The sequence below is a fragment of the Macadamia integrifolia genome, chromosome 1 (assembly GCF_013358625.1).
Source record: "Macadamia integrifolia cultivar HAES 741 chromosome 1, SCU_Mint_v3, whole genome shotgun sequence".
Taxonomy (NCBI): Eukaryota; Viridiplantae; Streptophyta; class Magnoliopsida; order Proteales; family Proteaceae; genus Macadamia; species Macadamia integrifolia.
Genome location: NC_056557.1, coordinates 2,690,029 through 2,706,530, shown reverse-complemented (window position 1 = coordinate 2,706,530; position 16,502 = coordinate 2,690,029). Strand labels below are relative to the sequence as shown.

The following is a 16,502-nucleotide window of genomic DNA, read 5'->3' as shown; positions in this document are numbered from 1 at the left end:
TCTGCCCAAATTCAAATTCTATCGATCTCTCGACTTTCCAAGAGTACAGTGCCGTTACCTTCTACGGTTCAGTTACACCGATCCAATTTCGAAATATCTCTCTCTCCTCTAAAAGTCATTGATTCATTTGGCTGCGTCTTAGTTATGTCTACTATTCTGCGGCCGTGACAAGGAAACCCACCTTTGATATAATCAAAACCAAACAAACCCCAGTTACGCCGACGGAAAGTTTCGTGACTTTCATGGATGATTGACTGATTGGATCATCGGGGGTATTCTCTGTCCTCTCTTTTGCGGATCTTTCTTTCCATTTGTCTTCCTATTGCCATGGAATCGCCTGACAACATCTCCATGGAGGTTGAAGCAGCGGAGAAGCTCATCCGCAGGTGGGACTCCACCGCATCAAAGGAGGCCAGGGAACGAAAGATTTTCGGTGGTGGCGATCGTCAGGAACTGGACCGTTACTTGAGGGCGGTCGACGATGTTCAACGGTCCATGGAATCCGTTTCAGTATCTGGAGATGCATCTCCCGGTGTTGGTGGTGGCGGTGGTGACCCTGGCAAGGTCAATGGTGCCACCCAGATTGCCATGGCTCATCTTGAAGATGGATTCCGTAACATCCTCATCATCCATACCAACCCATTTGAGTTTGACTCACTCCTAGGCTCCTATTCTTTTTCAACCCGCTCGAGCAGCTCGAGAACCGACGGCTCCAGCGAATTCGATATTGATTATGACTACCCAGAAGATAATGGAGGAGGAGGAGGAAGTGGACGACGCAGCAGCAGCGGAGAAGAAGAGCTGCAAGAGGGGGAAGGAAGTATTAGCAACAGCGGGAGTCGTACTCCAAGCTACCGTTCCACTCGTAGTATTCGTGAGATCGATTTGATCCCATCCGAAGCCATCTACGACCTCCGTAGCATCGCCCAGAGGATGGTCACTGCTGGGTACTTGCGCGAGTGCATTCAGGTATATGCGACTGTCCGCAAATCCGCCATCGACGCCAGCTTCCGCCTCCTCGGCATCGAAAAGCTCAGCATCGGCGACATCCAGAGGCTGGAGTGGGATGTCCTGGAGTCCAAGATCAGGCGCTGGATACGCGCTGCAAAGGTCTGTGTTCGTATCATCTTCGCGAGCGAGAAACAACTCTGCGAGCAGATCTTCAACGGCCTCAGCCTCACCGCCGACGACGCGTGCTTCATGGAGACCGTCAAGGGTCCCGCCAGCGAGCTCTTCAACTTTGCCGACGCCATTAGCATCAGCCACCGATCACCAGAGAAGCTTTTCAAGATGCTTGACCTCTACGACGCCCTGTCCGACCTCTTGCCGGACGTCGAAGCCGTGTTCCATTCCAAGTCATCAGAGTCCGTCCTCGTCCAGGCCGTCGAGATACAATCACAGCTCGCCGAAGCCGTTAGACGGATACTGTCGGAATTCGAGAACGCCGTGCGACGCGAGACCTCCAAGACCCCGGTTCCAGGCGGGACAATTCACCCTTTGACGAGGTACGTGATGAACTATATCAATCTCATTTCTGATTACAAGCAGACCCTTCTCGACCTCATCGTGTCCGTGCCCTCGACTACCTTACGCTACTCCGATGATCCCACAACGCCGGATTTGGAGTTTCCGGAGCCAGAGAACCGATCGCCGCTGGCCCTTCATCTGCTTTGGATTATTGTGATCCTGGAATCGAATTTGGAGGGGAAGTCCAAGCTCTACAAAGATGACTCTTTGACTCATCTTTTCCTCATGAACAATGTTCATTACATTGTTCAGAAGATGAAAGGTTCGCCCGAGCTCCGAGAAATGATCGGGGATGACTACCTGAGGAAGCTAATGGGGAAATTCAGGCAAGAAGCGATGAGCTACCAGAGGTCGACATGGGTGAGGATCCTCCACAGCCTGAGAGACGAGGGGCTACATGTAAGTGGGGCCTTCTCTTCTGGGGTTTCGAAGACCGGTTTGAGGGAAAGGTTCAAGACCTTCAATGCCTTGTTTGAAGAGGCTCACCGGACTCAGGCCACATGGTTGGTACCCAATCCTCAGCTGCGTGAGGAGCTCCGCATATCCATATTGGAGAAGCTCATCCCGGCTTACCGGTCGTTTCTAGGTCGGTTCAAAAGCCATATAGAGAACGGGAAGCACCCAGAGATGTACATCAAACACTCGGTAGAGGACCTCGAGACTGCTGTCTTGAATTTCTTTGAGGGTTACCAACTTTCCCAACACCATAGGAGGAGGTGACAGTGAAGGAATGAATGGATTCAGTTAGCTAAACGCTTGATTGTTGCTGTTTAGAACCTAGAAGATATTTTTTTAATTTTTGGAAATATGTGGGCAATCAGATTCCGGCCATCCAAAACGGGTTTTGTTTGATTCTTATCTTCTGAAAACCTTATTTCAGTCCCACATGATTTTCTGCGGATTGAGAGAAACAGGAATTGCCGAATTAAGAAATTCAGGTGGAGCTCTTCAGAGTAGCAGAGACCCATGCCCAAATCCTGCTGCCCTGTACGAAAATTGATTCATTTTGTTACTACATTCTAAAATTTGTTTCACTTGTTCATATAGATAATTCTTCTTTGTTTCTCCTGATGTCTAGAAGCAATTTCCTTTTACTAATTTTGATTTTGATGGATCGGTGGATTAATTACTATTCCTTGTCATGCACCTGTGGATATGTTCAACATTTTCCTCTAGAGCAGGAGGCTTGTGGATATTTCTCCTGTCTAGTCCATACAAAACTCCTATCATGGCTTTTAATCTGCAACATGGATTGAAGTTTTTTTCTATCATGAAGTGTTTTTTGGGTGGTTGGGTTGGACAGACTAAGGCTTGATTGTTATATTGTGGCAAAATCTTAATGTGTAGAAGAAGTTGGTTGGCTTCCCATTGGTTTCATAATGGTTCTTTTGCAATTGTCCAATTTTAATCCATTTGTCTACACCAATTGATAGCATAAATTGTTTCCAGCATCATAAAGCATTCTGAATTCATTCCTGTCATCATGGATCATCAAGCAAAGCATCACCTGATTCTCATGTTTCGTAACCGTAAGGTTACAGAACCTGCAATTTGTGATACAGGTACAATGGACAAGGCATAACTTTAATAAGCTGGTATTAGAGTTGAGTGTCAATGTCCCCATTGATATCAAATGGCTTGTGTTCTTATTACAGACCAGAAGAATGAATGACAAATCTCTCTAATGAGATACAGATGGCAGAAATCTTGCAGGCAATTCTCTCTACAGCTACCCAGCTCCATGGTTGCCAGATTTGAAGTCCAAGCTCTGAATCAGTATCCGACTTCAAACACACCATGTAATAAAGATCTCATCCTTTCTGGGTGTGAAGATGCCTTTCTTTTCTGTGGAATCCCTGATTGAGTTCCTTTGTAGGTTTCATTATGAGAAAGTAAGGAAGGTTGTCTTCACACTCATTTAAGCTTCCAAAACATAACGAGAGCATATATTTTGGGGCTTCCCTGTCCTTAATCCTTAAACTAGTAAATTATGAGCCATAATTAGTCCTTGTCTTGATGTACATTGTCCCACATGCTGCATCTATTGATGAAACAGCTTGGATAATTGGACATGGAAGCAAATACTGTGTCTGTGTTTGGTATGCATTCTAGATTGTATGCATTTGAAAATGATAATTTTTTATCTTCTCAGAATGAATTATCGACCTAGAATGCATTCCAATAGTACATACCAAACACAGCCTGAGAATACGGTAAATTAATTCTTGGGGAACTCTGTCAAAATTTGGACTTATTAAACCTTTAAATACTAAATGGCAACTTAATTATTAAATTAAAATAAACAAATCTATTTGTTGACGTACAGCCACGCATAGGGGACATCATTCAAAAGGTGCTTGGCAAAATCACTAGACAAAAAGTTCAACTTCTTTTTTAGAAAAACAGCAAAGAATAATAGCATCAATTCTAATAAACCAAAAAACCTTGGTTTTAGTCAGAGTTCTCCCTACAAGTAATTTCCACAAAAGCAGCACAACTTCGGAGGGATCCTTAGAGACCAAAAATTTTCTAAACACAACCCAAATCCACCCCACATTAGAGCATCTAGCAAATTTATTTCACAACTAAATCTCTATTTTGGTAGAGAACTTCCAATTCCTAGTCTCCTAGCAAATGTGCATGTCCAAAAATCCAAGTAGGAATTTCATTCTCCGAAGTTTCTGTGGAAATATATGGAGACTCATATGTAAGTTATTGGAGAGGGTTCAACTTGTTAGCGTTGGTATATATTTTCATCTTGTATATCAAGTAAATAGTGGGGAGCGAAATGAGGAAAGACAGAGAGTCCACCTATTTAATGAGGAGAGAGAGGGATGTATACAACATGTACTTCTCTTTTCCTTTAAGTCATAAATGTTTTTAGAACTTGTAACATTCAATTATCACTTATCTTATTCTTAAAGTTCTTAAAGTCATGGATAAAAAGAACTTCAAAATAATTTGAAAGTGATTTATCGTTATGTCATTATCAAATGATGTTATTGTCTCACACCATTTTTTTAGTAACATGTGAAATATTTTTATTGAACATGTAAAATGATGATGTTTGCCTTTATTGAAAAAAAAAAATGTTACAATAAAAAGAAAAATATAAGGTTATAAAATTTTTCAATGTTGCATGAAATAATCATCTGTAGAGGAGCTAGAGAGGAATAATGACATGGTGCTTGACATAAACAACATATCATAGTATTATGTGATGAATCTAATAGTTCATTTCCACGAAAATCTTCATCCATTACAAGTTCATAGTCCCTCGCCTCACACTACCCCAAAAAAAAAAAAAAAAAATCATCTACAAAAATCATCCAACCCGATTTATTGTAATCGATTAGTTATTATGTTGGTTAATTGTATTCTGAAACACGAAAGAAAAAAGTAATGGTTTACCAAATTATCTATTAGCAAAAAATAAAAATAAAAATAAAAATAAAAATAAAAAAAAAAAATAAAAAAAAATACAACTAGCAAGGTAAGTTTGGGCTTGAATCATTCAATTGACAACTTGGGCCAGCCCATCTGTTTGTAAGGGCATTGGATGGTGGCTTACTGTGGAGGCAAATGCATTGAGAAGTTCTATCATAAATGACCTTTTTTTCCTTTTTGTTTGGTTCAGTGAGATGCTGTATCATCCTCTTAAAAGTAACCGAAAGGAAGTAATGCTAAGATTCATGCCAAAGTTAAAGCCAGTCTTATTCTCTCCCTTTTGAGTTTTCTTTCTTCCCATCTTTCTTGCATATATGTACCACAACCACTTCTGTTTTCCTTTTGTCCACGGTTGATCTCTGTTTTCTCAATAGAGATCATGGATTTTTCTGATGAAAATCGACCTATTGTCTGTGATAATGGATCTGGCTTCATGAAGGTTGGTAGTTAAGAACTTGTAATTCACATTCATTTCTTGCAAATAATCACCTTTTACATTGCTTTTGTTTAAATCAGCTAATTCTTCCACTTGTGTAGGCTGGTTTTGCTGGAGATGATGTTCCCTGTGTAGTTTTCCCTAGTGTAATAGGCCGACCCCGAAACAAGCATGCCATGATGGGTATTGGACAGAAGGAACTGTACTATGGAGATGAAGCTCAGGCAAGGCGTGGAATACTCCAACTAAGTTACCCTGTTAACCAAGGAATAGTGAGAGATTGGGATGACATGGAAAAGCTTTGGGAGAACACTTTCGAGAAGGAGCTTATGGCGAAGATCGAAGAACACTCTGTTCTCCTAACAGAGGCACCATTGAATCCCAAGGCGAACCGGGAGAAGATGGTGGAGATCATGTTTGAGGCATTTGAGATCCCAGCCACATACATAGCAACTCAAGCAGTGCTCTCCTTATATGCTAGTGGTCGCACTACAGGTGCAGTACTTGTGAATAACTTGAGCACCATCTCCTTAATACCTAGCTTTCAAGGGTGAGTTTTACACGAATCCTAGTAGATGGTATCAGAACCAGGAAGTGGCAACTCTGACGGAATCCCAAATCAACAATCTAGTTGCTAAATATGAAAGTTTATAAGGACTTGGGTACCTTCTCCTTAATGGCTAGCTTTTAAGGATAAGGTCTACCCGAGTCTCCAAAATTGGGTTGTTTTATTTAAAGTCATTTTGTAAATCTGTTAATGGGTGTAGGAATCGTGATGGACAGTGGAGAAGGGGTCACAAACATGGTCCCTATCTACGAGGGCTATGCACTGCCACATGCCATCGAGAGGCTCGACATAGCTGGCAAGGATCTGACTGACACACTTGCTAAGATCCTAACAGAAGAAGGCCATGTGTTTGCCACTTCAGCAGAAAGGGAGATTGTAAGGGACATGAAGGAGAAACTTGCTTACGTGGCTATCGACTTCGAAGAGGAATTGACCAGGTCCAAAGAAGGCTCAGAGCTGGAGAGGGAGTATGAATTGCCTGATGGGCAAGTCCTAAGGATTGGGGCAGGAAGGTTCAAGTGCTCAGAAGTCCTATTTGATCCAAGTAGAATAGGGATGGAGTCCAAGGGGATCCATGAAGTTGTATTGAAATCAATTGAGAGGAGCGATGTGGACATCAGGAGAGACATATACGCCAATGTGGTGCTTAGTGGGGGAACTACAATGGTAGAAGGATTGGCCGATCGGCTAGCGAAGGAGCTGAGCATACTGGCACCACCATCAATCAGGGTGAGAGTAGTTGCTCCTCCTGAGAGGAAGTATAGTGTGTGGATTGGTGGCTCCATTTTGGCTTCATTGAGCACTTTTGAGCAGGTATTATTCTCTCTTTTCTGAGTTTAAATACTAAATTTCTACTCTTGATTGTGATGATTTATATATAAATAGCTCCTTCAAATAACAAGTTTATTATTTTTGTGGGTGGTTTGTGGTGGTGCAGATGTGGATAACCAAAGAGGAGTACATGGAAACTGGTCCTGCTATTGTACACATGAAGTGTTTCTAGTCATTATACTATTTACCCTTTTAGCAAATCTTTCAACTATTCTTTTCCTAATATAATCCCAGTCCATAATTAAAGCCTTGAGTTTTCTATAAGACCATGCATATATAAGTGGATTTTAGCTAAAATGTTTGACTAGGCAGTAGCAGAATGGCCCTTTTTCTTGGAAAATCATCTGCTTTATATATATATATATATATATATGCTACATGACTGTCCATCTAGCTGTCAAATTTGGTTTACAGATAGGCTCCACATGTGCAAGGTCGTGGGTGAGATCTACGCAACCTTACCTTGAGAAATGCCGAAAGGTTGTTTTACCACTCGACCACTAAGTTGCAACATCGTACCTTACTGTTGGACCAAGCGTGCCCCATTATCCTCCATCTACATACAAAATTTCAGCCTGATCTAAATCATACACATTAAGAAAATTAAGGTAGAATAATAGTTAAAAAATTCAAGGGTAAGAGTCAAAATTATTGACTGTGAAAATACAAGAAACAATCTATTACAAGTCATGATGGAGTTTGACTTTTAAATTTTACATGTAGCTAATCCAAGATGGAGCCTGCTGGTGTACGATGTCTTGTATTCCGTTACAGTTTAATCCAGGGAGTATTGGTGCAGTGCCTCGATAGGTAGAACAATGGTCCCACTAGCCGGTTAACGGGCCATGGGAATTGCAAGGGGGCAGGAGTAGGGGAGCTTAGCCCCCCACTCGAATTTTTTATTTTTGAGGGCAATTGTGTACTTTCTGGATTAGAGTTTTTCGCTATATATTTGTAGCGATGGTTTATTTCTCTGTAATGCAAGCAATACTGAGAGGTGGGAGGAACGAGTGCTGTAACCCTATTCTCCATTGATAGTGAAGCAGGATCTCATCTCACCGGGGATGTAGGCAATTTTGCTGAACCTCGTAAATCTATGTGCATTGCTTGTTCTTGTTTTTCCATTATCTTCTACATCGTTTTAGGGTTGCATTTCTATAGGAAACTTCTTATCCATAGGATTGGAAATTGCCATGTCATAAGCCATGTGGCCGAAAATTGAATGGGCCGTTGTGCTAGGCATAGGAAAACATCTATATGAACATGTAAACCAATATAAGCGAAAAGGGTTTCAAACATATCAGGAGCCATGGCCGGAAAAGATTGTTTCCAAGAATAGAAAATCTTACATTTTCTCCCTTTTTGCCAAAACTTGAGGGGTAAATTTTCACATAGAACTCATCTTAATTACTAGAGCATGAAACATACGGTAATAGAGCAAATTTTATTAGAAAATTTGCATTTGTATGGGATTATAAGAGAAAACAAATGAGAATTAATGTGGAGGAAGGGCTATTCACAAACCCGAACAATAACTCTAGTTGATCCGACCCGATCCATTGCGCAACGTTTTAGTCAACAGTCTTGGCTAGAGAAGCCATCATAAAGGCTTTACAAGTCTGCAGATGAATCCAGTCTAGACTCCAGCCAGCTTATACGAAGACGAGGAGAGATTTTAGCTCTGTTTTTCCAGGTAGAAGATTTAATGTATGCTCTCCTCTTGCTTCTCTTTCGTATGCTGCCTTGTTCATTTTCTGATTTCTGTCTTGAAAAGCAAAAGATACTTAAAATTTGATTCCGAATTTGAATGAATCTTGGAGTACCCAATACCCATCTCATGCGGATCAACTGGAGATGCTGCCCCTTGAGATACTCTTTTACCATCGAATTGGTTGTTTTAATGGGTACAAACTGAAGGAGCTTTGGTTGATACGCTGAGGTGGGACTGAGGTGGGTTTTGGGTACTGCCATTAGGGAAGAAAATCCCCCTGGGTTTGAAATTGAATCCACAACCCCTTGTTAACTTGCAACCCTGGTTTGCAACTTCAGTCTGATTTGATTCTGGTTGGACTGATTTTCTGTGTTCCTTTTTTCAATTACCCATTGCCAGTGCTATAGAGGGAGCCAGAAGAGATGGGTTCAAGTAAGAAGGCTTCGGAAATTGCAGGACTATTAAATCTTCGTCCTCACCCTGACGGAGGGTTCTACTTGGAGACTCTCAGAGATTCATCAATTACTCTTCCCAGATCCCAACTTCCATCCCGATGTAAGCAGGAAATTATTTGTTTGCTGTTGTGACTATTTCATATTAATTCTCTTTCTTTTTTCTGTTTGTCGTTTGATTCAATTCTATCCATGAACAACATTTGGCTAATGGGTCGACTTATTTTGATACAAACTACTTAATCGTAATGGTATCTATTACCTTTATGTCTTGGACTAGTACTACCTTAGATGATTGGTTCTGGATTCTTATATTCAGTGTAACTGATCTTCTTTTAACTGTTTATTTTTCTCGTCCTTATCAGGAGTTCATCCAAGTCTCTAATCTTTGAGTTCTTAAATGGATCATTTTCCATGTTATGTGGACTTTCGCCATATCTTTATGTTTATAGTGTTAAGAATTCTGGCATCTAGTTACCTATCCTGTTATGGGTTTTTTGTGCATCTGTTCCTGTATGAGTTAGTAGTTGGTTGTAAATATTTTACTGAGGAGAAATAGTGAGATGAGATGATCTCTCATGTATTTTTGTGCATATATGACTCCAGTTTGGCCTTGGAAATGAAGCTTCAGTCCAGACTCAAAAATTTCCTTCAACCAATCTGTTGTAAAGCCTGTGCTTTTTTGCAAAAGGAAGCATATGATGTCTAGCTCCTCCTCGGAGAATATTGTATGATGCCTTTTTCCTCAGGTGTTGGAACTTACCCAAGTTTGTTATAAATAAGTACCCGATGTTGAGAATTACATGACCGATATTGTTGAGATGCACTCCTTGGTTGAAACAAGATGAATTGATGAAGAAGATCGGCACAGATTGTTGAAATCAACGAACCAAACAGGTTGATTCGTATCACAAATAGATACTCTCCTTAAGGTCAGAAATGCCCCCTACATTAGTACAATTGGGGATTCTTGCGTTTTACCTCCAAGATAAAATAACCACTGATCTTTGTCTGATTGTACACAAACTATGATCCTTTGGGATAGTAAGGCTAGGCTCAATAGTTCAAAAGAATAAAACCAAACAATAATAGAGAAAACCAAAAAACTACTTTAAAGTAGGGATTGTCTTACTATATATAGGAGAAGAAGGGTCACCTCCAGTGGGTGCTCCCAAAAGCCATGTCTCTTCCATAATACATGTCTGTTGACCATTCAGACATGCTTTCCAATAGTCACACCTATTGGTCATTTAGGTGCCTATTAGGAAGAGACAAACCTCTCCAACACACACTTTGATGAAATAAAATAATATTTTGAATCTTTAATTTTAAAACTATGAAAATATTCCAACAAAGTTTGCGATCCTTATAAGTCATTTTCCATTGTTCATATCTATATTATTGTATCATACATGGAGCCAGGATTCATTGCTCTCTCACTAGATCATGAAGAGCTTATGTACTACCATTTCCTGTTCCAAGAAGTTGAAACAATAGGTTTATTAAGACTTTCTTTTTTTCTAATAGATGAGAGTGAGAATTTTATTAGAGGTATAAGAGAATGTACAAGTATATTGAAGTAACTCTAGACACTTCCTATATGAAGCAAGATCAGAAAGAGTGCCAAAAGGTAAATATTCCAACAAATGGAAACAAGCCAAAGCAGCCCCAGGGATATAACTTTCTCTTGAAACACCTTCCAACCTTTAAACAGATCAGCTGACTGCTCTTTGGGAGATAGAAACCAAGAAACTGAGAGAAGTCCTCTTTCACTTTTTTGGTATGGCTTTTCTACAGTCGAAGTAACATGCAGAATCAATGACAAATCATCAACCGATGGAGAGTAAAAAAGTGGACAATTAGTTATTGCAAATGAATAGAACCAAGGAAAGAGGAGATGGTTACCCTTAGATGATGGGAATCCTGCAATTTCAGTTGAAGAATAATAATAAAAAGCAGTGATATCACAGACACATTGAGGGAGCGCAGATAAAGAAAGAACTGACTCAATTGAGTTCATTTTTTGACATGTAAAAAATTATATCAGGTGTAGCATGTGGGAGGTTGTCCCTGGACTTGTTTTCCAGGGAAGAGAAAGAAAGAGTTGTTCGTTTTTTTACTTACTGTATTATTTTATTTTATTTATTTAAAATGTATATCAGGTATACCATGTAGGAGTTTGTCTCTGGACTTGTTTTCTAGCCTTTGAACTGAAATCCTAAATGTCTAGCTTAAGACAGAGTGCTTCCTCAATGGAAAGATTAGACGGGAAAACCTAGAAATGAAAGCACAAAAAGTCCTGATTCTCCTACTAATCCTAATATAACTTAGCAAACAAAGTTCCAATTTCAAAACCAAAACCAGGTTTGTAATCTCTCTCTCTCTATGATAACAATTATAACAGAAAAAAATTTGTGAGAAAGAGATGCAGTAATGGAGTTTCAAATGATGTAGAAGATAATGATCCTTCGACTTGAGAGTTGAGACCTTTCCTTTATATAGCCTTTGTCTGAACTGTGCTTCACATGCCGACTTCTGCTAGTGGTCTCGTGTTTCCTCCCTAGGCATTTGGATTCTCTTGGTGTTCCATCATTGCTGCGTTCTTAATGGCTTGACCCCACAGGATATTTCAATTATCGTCTTAGCAAAAGTGCATCAATGACGTGGTCTTGCCTTTCAAACTCTCAACACCATGAGTTCCCTTTTGTCATCTTTAAGTTCATGGCTTCCCTACAGCACACAGATTTCTCTTTTCGCTTTGAAGTCCATGAAATGCTTGGGCTTGGGCATTTTAATCCGCTATGTTGATCTTTTAATATGTATTCAAATGCAGACCATAACATGGCAAATTTCATTGATGATAGGAAAAGATGCAATTTGACCACCCAAGTGAAGGCCAAGGCAACAACCATACAGGCAGCACAACTAGATAGTAGGACATAGTTGATTCTTTTATTTCTACTCTACACAGTCTCATTAGACAAAGAGTACCAGACTTAGATCTCTCTAATGAAATTTTCATGGGACTACATAAGAAACCAAGTAGTTGTACTGAGATGGGTCTTGATTGTATTGATTTCATAATTTAGACAATTTTTTTTTTTTTTTTGGGGTGGCGGGGAGTAAAGGTTTCCTGAATAGCGCTTTTATCTATTGGTGAGGTGGCCATTCGGCCTCATCATGGAATTACTGTGACAACGGTTATAAGAGTGATAATGGTCACAAGAAGGAGAAATTTGGGGGCAATTCCGTTGATTGGAAAAGAGCCATTATTCAACGGATCTATTGGCTCTATAAAAGAGCTGGAAAATATACGAAGTTAATCAATAAGTTGGAGCCCCAAAAATCTGGCGCTATCTCCTTTTTTACTCTTCTCTTCTGTCTCAATAGTACAACAATGGTATTAGAGCTAAGGACGATCCACAATGTCGAACGGTGCCACGGCAATGGGGAATCATACAACTTCACCGCAAGATCCGATAGACTGGCCAGGTCTTGAGTTTGCCCAGTTCGGCGCGGGGTGATTCTGGGGAGTGGAACTGGCGTTTCAGTGCCTGGAAGGTGTGGTGAAGACAGAGGTCGTGTATTCTCAGGGTCACGCCATCGATCCCACCTACCAACAGACCGACTGCTCCGTCACTGGAAAGGATGTCACGGCCGGCGCTGGTCTACAAAAGCTACAACTCCTCTTCGAAAAGAGAAACCGGTGCTTCCAGATGCAGAAATCAGATCTGAAGAATCGGTAGATCTAGATGCAAAGATCACTTTGGACACTCATCGAGAGGCAATCCTGGTCGCCGAGTGCATCTGCACTTTCCTCTTTGTCTTTACCGGAGTCGGCACTGCCATGACTGTCTATCTATCCTCTACTGGATCGATCAGTTGCTAGCATCTTCTTGCTTCTCCCGCTATTGTGAACGTAATCTCATCGTCGTCGACCGCCACTGCCGACCGTCGTCTTTATCTACATTTAGGTCAGTACAATGTCTTGTTTTTCCAAACACGCCAGAGGTAAGTGATGACCTTTAATTATCATTATAGAGGGCCACTTACAATTTATAATTATATAATATTGTTTGTTACTTATATAATATTAAATATGCATGATCACATGGGTTCACTTACTATTGTATTGTTTGTTATTTATACAATATTATTATAAATATTATAATGGTCCGGTAACTTGTCTTATATGAACAATTGTAATTTATTTTACAATCATAATGGTGCCATTTTTACTAGTTCTGTCATATATAACAATGTCTGTCCACTTACAATTTCATTTAATATTTTATTATTATTATTTTTTAAAATAATATTGAATATGTTGCTATTAGAGTTTTATATATGAAGTGGAGACGCACTTCTAATGTTCTTCACATGCATAAGTGGTTGCATTCAAGATATTGAATGGCAATCTTAATTTGAATTCCTGTTTTTCGTTATCACCTTGGCATTATAATGTCCGTATTATAGGTTGATATGTTTTGGAATTGTGAAGATACTGTGTATTAAGAGTTTACATGTTGAATGTATTCTTGTTATGTTTTATATGTTCTAGAGATCATGGATCTTATTAAAAATGATCTATAGCCCATAATAGGTCTCTGATGTATTTCCTTTTGGATTATTCAACCCAAAAGGAAAGTGTCAAACCTTTTGGTTTTTTAAGCATATTCATAAATTTCATGGAGTATATATATATGTTAAAGGTTTGATGAGTTGGTTTGGGTCATTTACGTGACACCACCTCCATGGGCTTTATGGATTGGCAATTATTTTCCATTATAGTACTTTGAGTCAAGGTAGACCCTTATTATGGGAATGTACTATGTTTTGGTCGATGATCACCTCTAGCCATAGTTTTGGTTTGGTGGGAAAAATATTTGTATTCTATACTAACTAGATGGTGGAAAAATACTGAGTCATGATTGAGGTTAGACAGTCATGATTGAGGTTAGACTGGACTTGATATCCGTTAGAACCATATGACGTGATTGCTTGATAGTCTATTCAAGTGGACCAATTGTTAGACCACATGGTCTTGGTATGCCAATGATAATATATCGATGCAATCATTTTATTAAATGTTTTTTTTTTCTTGCATCATTTTCAGTGATAATATATGCTCAATGGAATTTTTGGAACTTATTGATATATTTAGTTGGTAATCTCATATGATCTGTCCGAGTTTATTTTGTCTACTTTTAGCAAGACAAGCTTAGTAGTCTAATATATTGAATATATATTAGCTTTTCATTACAAGTGGTATTGGAAGTATCAAAGTTAATGATGGGTCATGTTATGTATCATTTTTGGTAAATGATCATTGTTAGCTATGTTATTGGATTTACCATTGGATTTTTGTGAATGAATTGAGGAGATTTGTTCGATTGAACCCAATCTTTGTTCACCTACTGAATCAATAAAAGGTTTGACATGAAATATGTCTTGATGCAAATGACTTTAGTGTTAAGTCAGAAATTAATCATATTCGTTAATAAAACATCCAATTGACTTATGGACTTCCAATGCCGGTTAAGTTTTTTTTTCGATGTTGAAAATGAGTTAATCGACATGTTACTAAGTTGACAAAATGACTTTGGATGTCAGGAAAAGGCTGGAAATCAATGCAATCTTTGTATTGGAAATTTTTTTTTAAAGCTTAGTTATTATGGTTGTTCAAGCAAAATAAGCCTGACGATCCGATTTTTGTACGGATCTTGTGGATTATGCTTAAAGTTTTATTTTTGTGCATTTGCATGGGATTATTTATGATATGAGATCTGAAATTAATAATATGCAATGGAAGGTGGTTGGGATTTGAAATTATGCTGACATATAGAACTTTGATTTCGGAAAAGCCCAACATTATGGAGTGTTTTTCCATGGATTTATGTTATTGCATAATTAGATTATACCTTATGAATTAGGGGTAGGCAGGAAACCAAACTTAGAAAATCTAAAGAAGTAGGGATTAGTAGCCCATGTACAAATGCCTGTGTCATAAAGGAAAGAGTTGGATTCTAGAACGGCCAGATGCAAGTTCATATGATATCCTGAATGATAAAGGGATTAGTTTCTATCACCCTGAAAAGCGGTAATTGAGAGTCGTGATGCGGAATTTCTAGAGAAACTAGAAGAGGAACCACTGTAGGAGGATATAGAACCCCTGCATGTCATTGACAATGACTACGATGTTGACCATCAAGAGGAACCAAGAATTTTTTCTATCAAGGAATCCAAGCTCTTGAAGATCAAGTTGATCATCAAGGACAAGACCCGGAGCCGAGGGTAAGTGGGAGTAAAAGAAATAGAGTACCCCCAACTTATTTAGATGACTATTACTTTTAATTATGTCAATCATCTTGTCATACAATTGACACAGATGTGGAAGAAGTAGTCGATCCTGTAACCTATAGTGAAGTAATGAAATCGCGAGAATTAGGTGAATGGTGGAATGCCATGTGGGAGGAAATTGTTTTTATGAAAACTTATGACCTACAAGAGGTAGAAATTTCATAGTTTGAAATGTGTACAAAGAAGATGGGTCTATTGATAAATTCGAGGCACAGTTAGTTGCAAAAGGATATACACAGAAAGGTAGGAATAAAACTACTAGGATATTTATTTGTCGGTAGGGAAATTTGCCTCTATTAGATTGTTTTTGACACCTGTTGAACATCTGGACTTAGAGTTGTTCCAAATGGATGTCAAAAATGCTTTTCTCAATGGTGAGTTGGAAGAAATTGTACACTTATGCGACAACCTAAAGGTTTTCGGTGAATGGGACAGGAAAATATTGTATATTGGTATATACTTTGTCCTAATGTTCATGGTATTTAAATGATCCTTTAATTAGGATTCAAAGTTGTCAAATTGGACAACTATATATATATATATATATATATTTTTTTTGAAGAGTGGGAGTAGTTGGAAATGACTTGGAGAGAACCAAGTACGAACTCAGTGATCGATTTGAAATGAAGGATATGGGGAAACATCTATAACGAAGATTGTGTTTGAGTCAGGAAACCTGTGTTGAAAAGATTTGGGATACAGAATAGCAATTCCTTAGTAACTCAAATAGCATTGGGAATGACCTTATCAAAAGGTGGTCCTCAAGAAGGACAGGAAAAGTTGAATGTACCTTATGCTCAGGCAGTAGGTAGTTTTCTGTACGCGATGTTGTGTATACGACCGGATTTGGCTTTTCCAGTTGGTTTGGTAAATAGATACCAAAGTAATCCTGGATCTGCCCCTTGGGAAGCTGTGAAAAGGATTATGATATATATTAAAGGAACTAAACACTTGAAATTGTGTTTTCAAGCGGAAAAGCTTGAGGTTATTGGATACTCTGATGATGACTTCGGAGGTGATAGAGATGACTCTAAGTCCACCTCTGGTTATGTGTTTATATATGGAGGTGCAATAGTTTCTTGGCGTAGCAAGAAACAAGGGTGTGTTGCTAGGCACCCACTGGAAGCTGAGTATGTTGCTTGTAATATGGTACTCATGCAGTCTAGATAA

The 16,502-nt window shown here is 39.1% G+C and overlaps 3 protein-coding genes across 4 annotated transcripts; all 3 read left to right on the top strand.

The window, feature by feature from the left end:
- On the top strand, positions 1-2,720 carry LOC122083256 (exocyst complex component EXO70A1-like). Of its 2 annotated transcripts, XM_042651107.1 has the most exons (3): positions 1-664; positions 696-769; positions 802-2,720. In XM_042651107.1, the coding sequence occupies exons 1-3, from the start codon at positions 328-330 to the stop codon at positions 2,245-2,247; spliced, it is 1,857 nt and encodes a 618-aa protein (XP_042507041.1). In that variant the 5' UTR covers positions 1-327; the 3' UTR covers positions 2,248-2,720. The 2 variants fall into 2 exon arrangements, with proteins under 2 accessions (XP_042507041.1, XP_042506970.1); XM_042651036.1 differs by having other exon boundaries at positions 6-2,720.
- Positions 2,721-5,040: 2,320 nt separating this feature from the next.
- On the top strand, positions 5,041-7,050 carry LOC122076022 (actin-100-like). The gene is made up of 4 exons (XM_042641291.1): positions 5,041-5,413; positions 5,512-5,905; positions 6,178-6,791; positions 6,916-7,050. Exons 1-4 carry the CDS (start codon positions 5,354-5,356, stop codon positions 6,979-6,981), a joined length of 1,134 nt encoding a protein of 377 aa, XP_042497225.1. The 5' UTR covers positions 5,041-5,353; the 3' UTR covers positions 6,982-7,050.
- A 9,020-nt stretch (positions 7,051-16,070) lies between these two features.
- On the top strand, positions 16,071-16,502 carry LOC122079535 (secreted RxLR effector protein 161-like). The gene has a single exon (XM_042646080.1). The coding sequence runs from the start codon at positions 16,071-16,073 to the stop codon at positions 16,500-16,502; it is 432 nt and encodes a 143-aa protein (XP_042502014.1).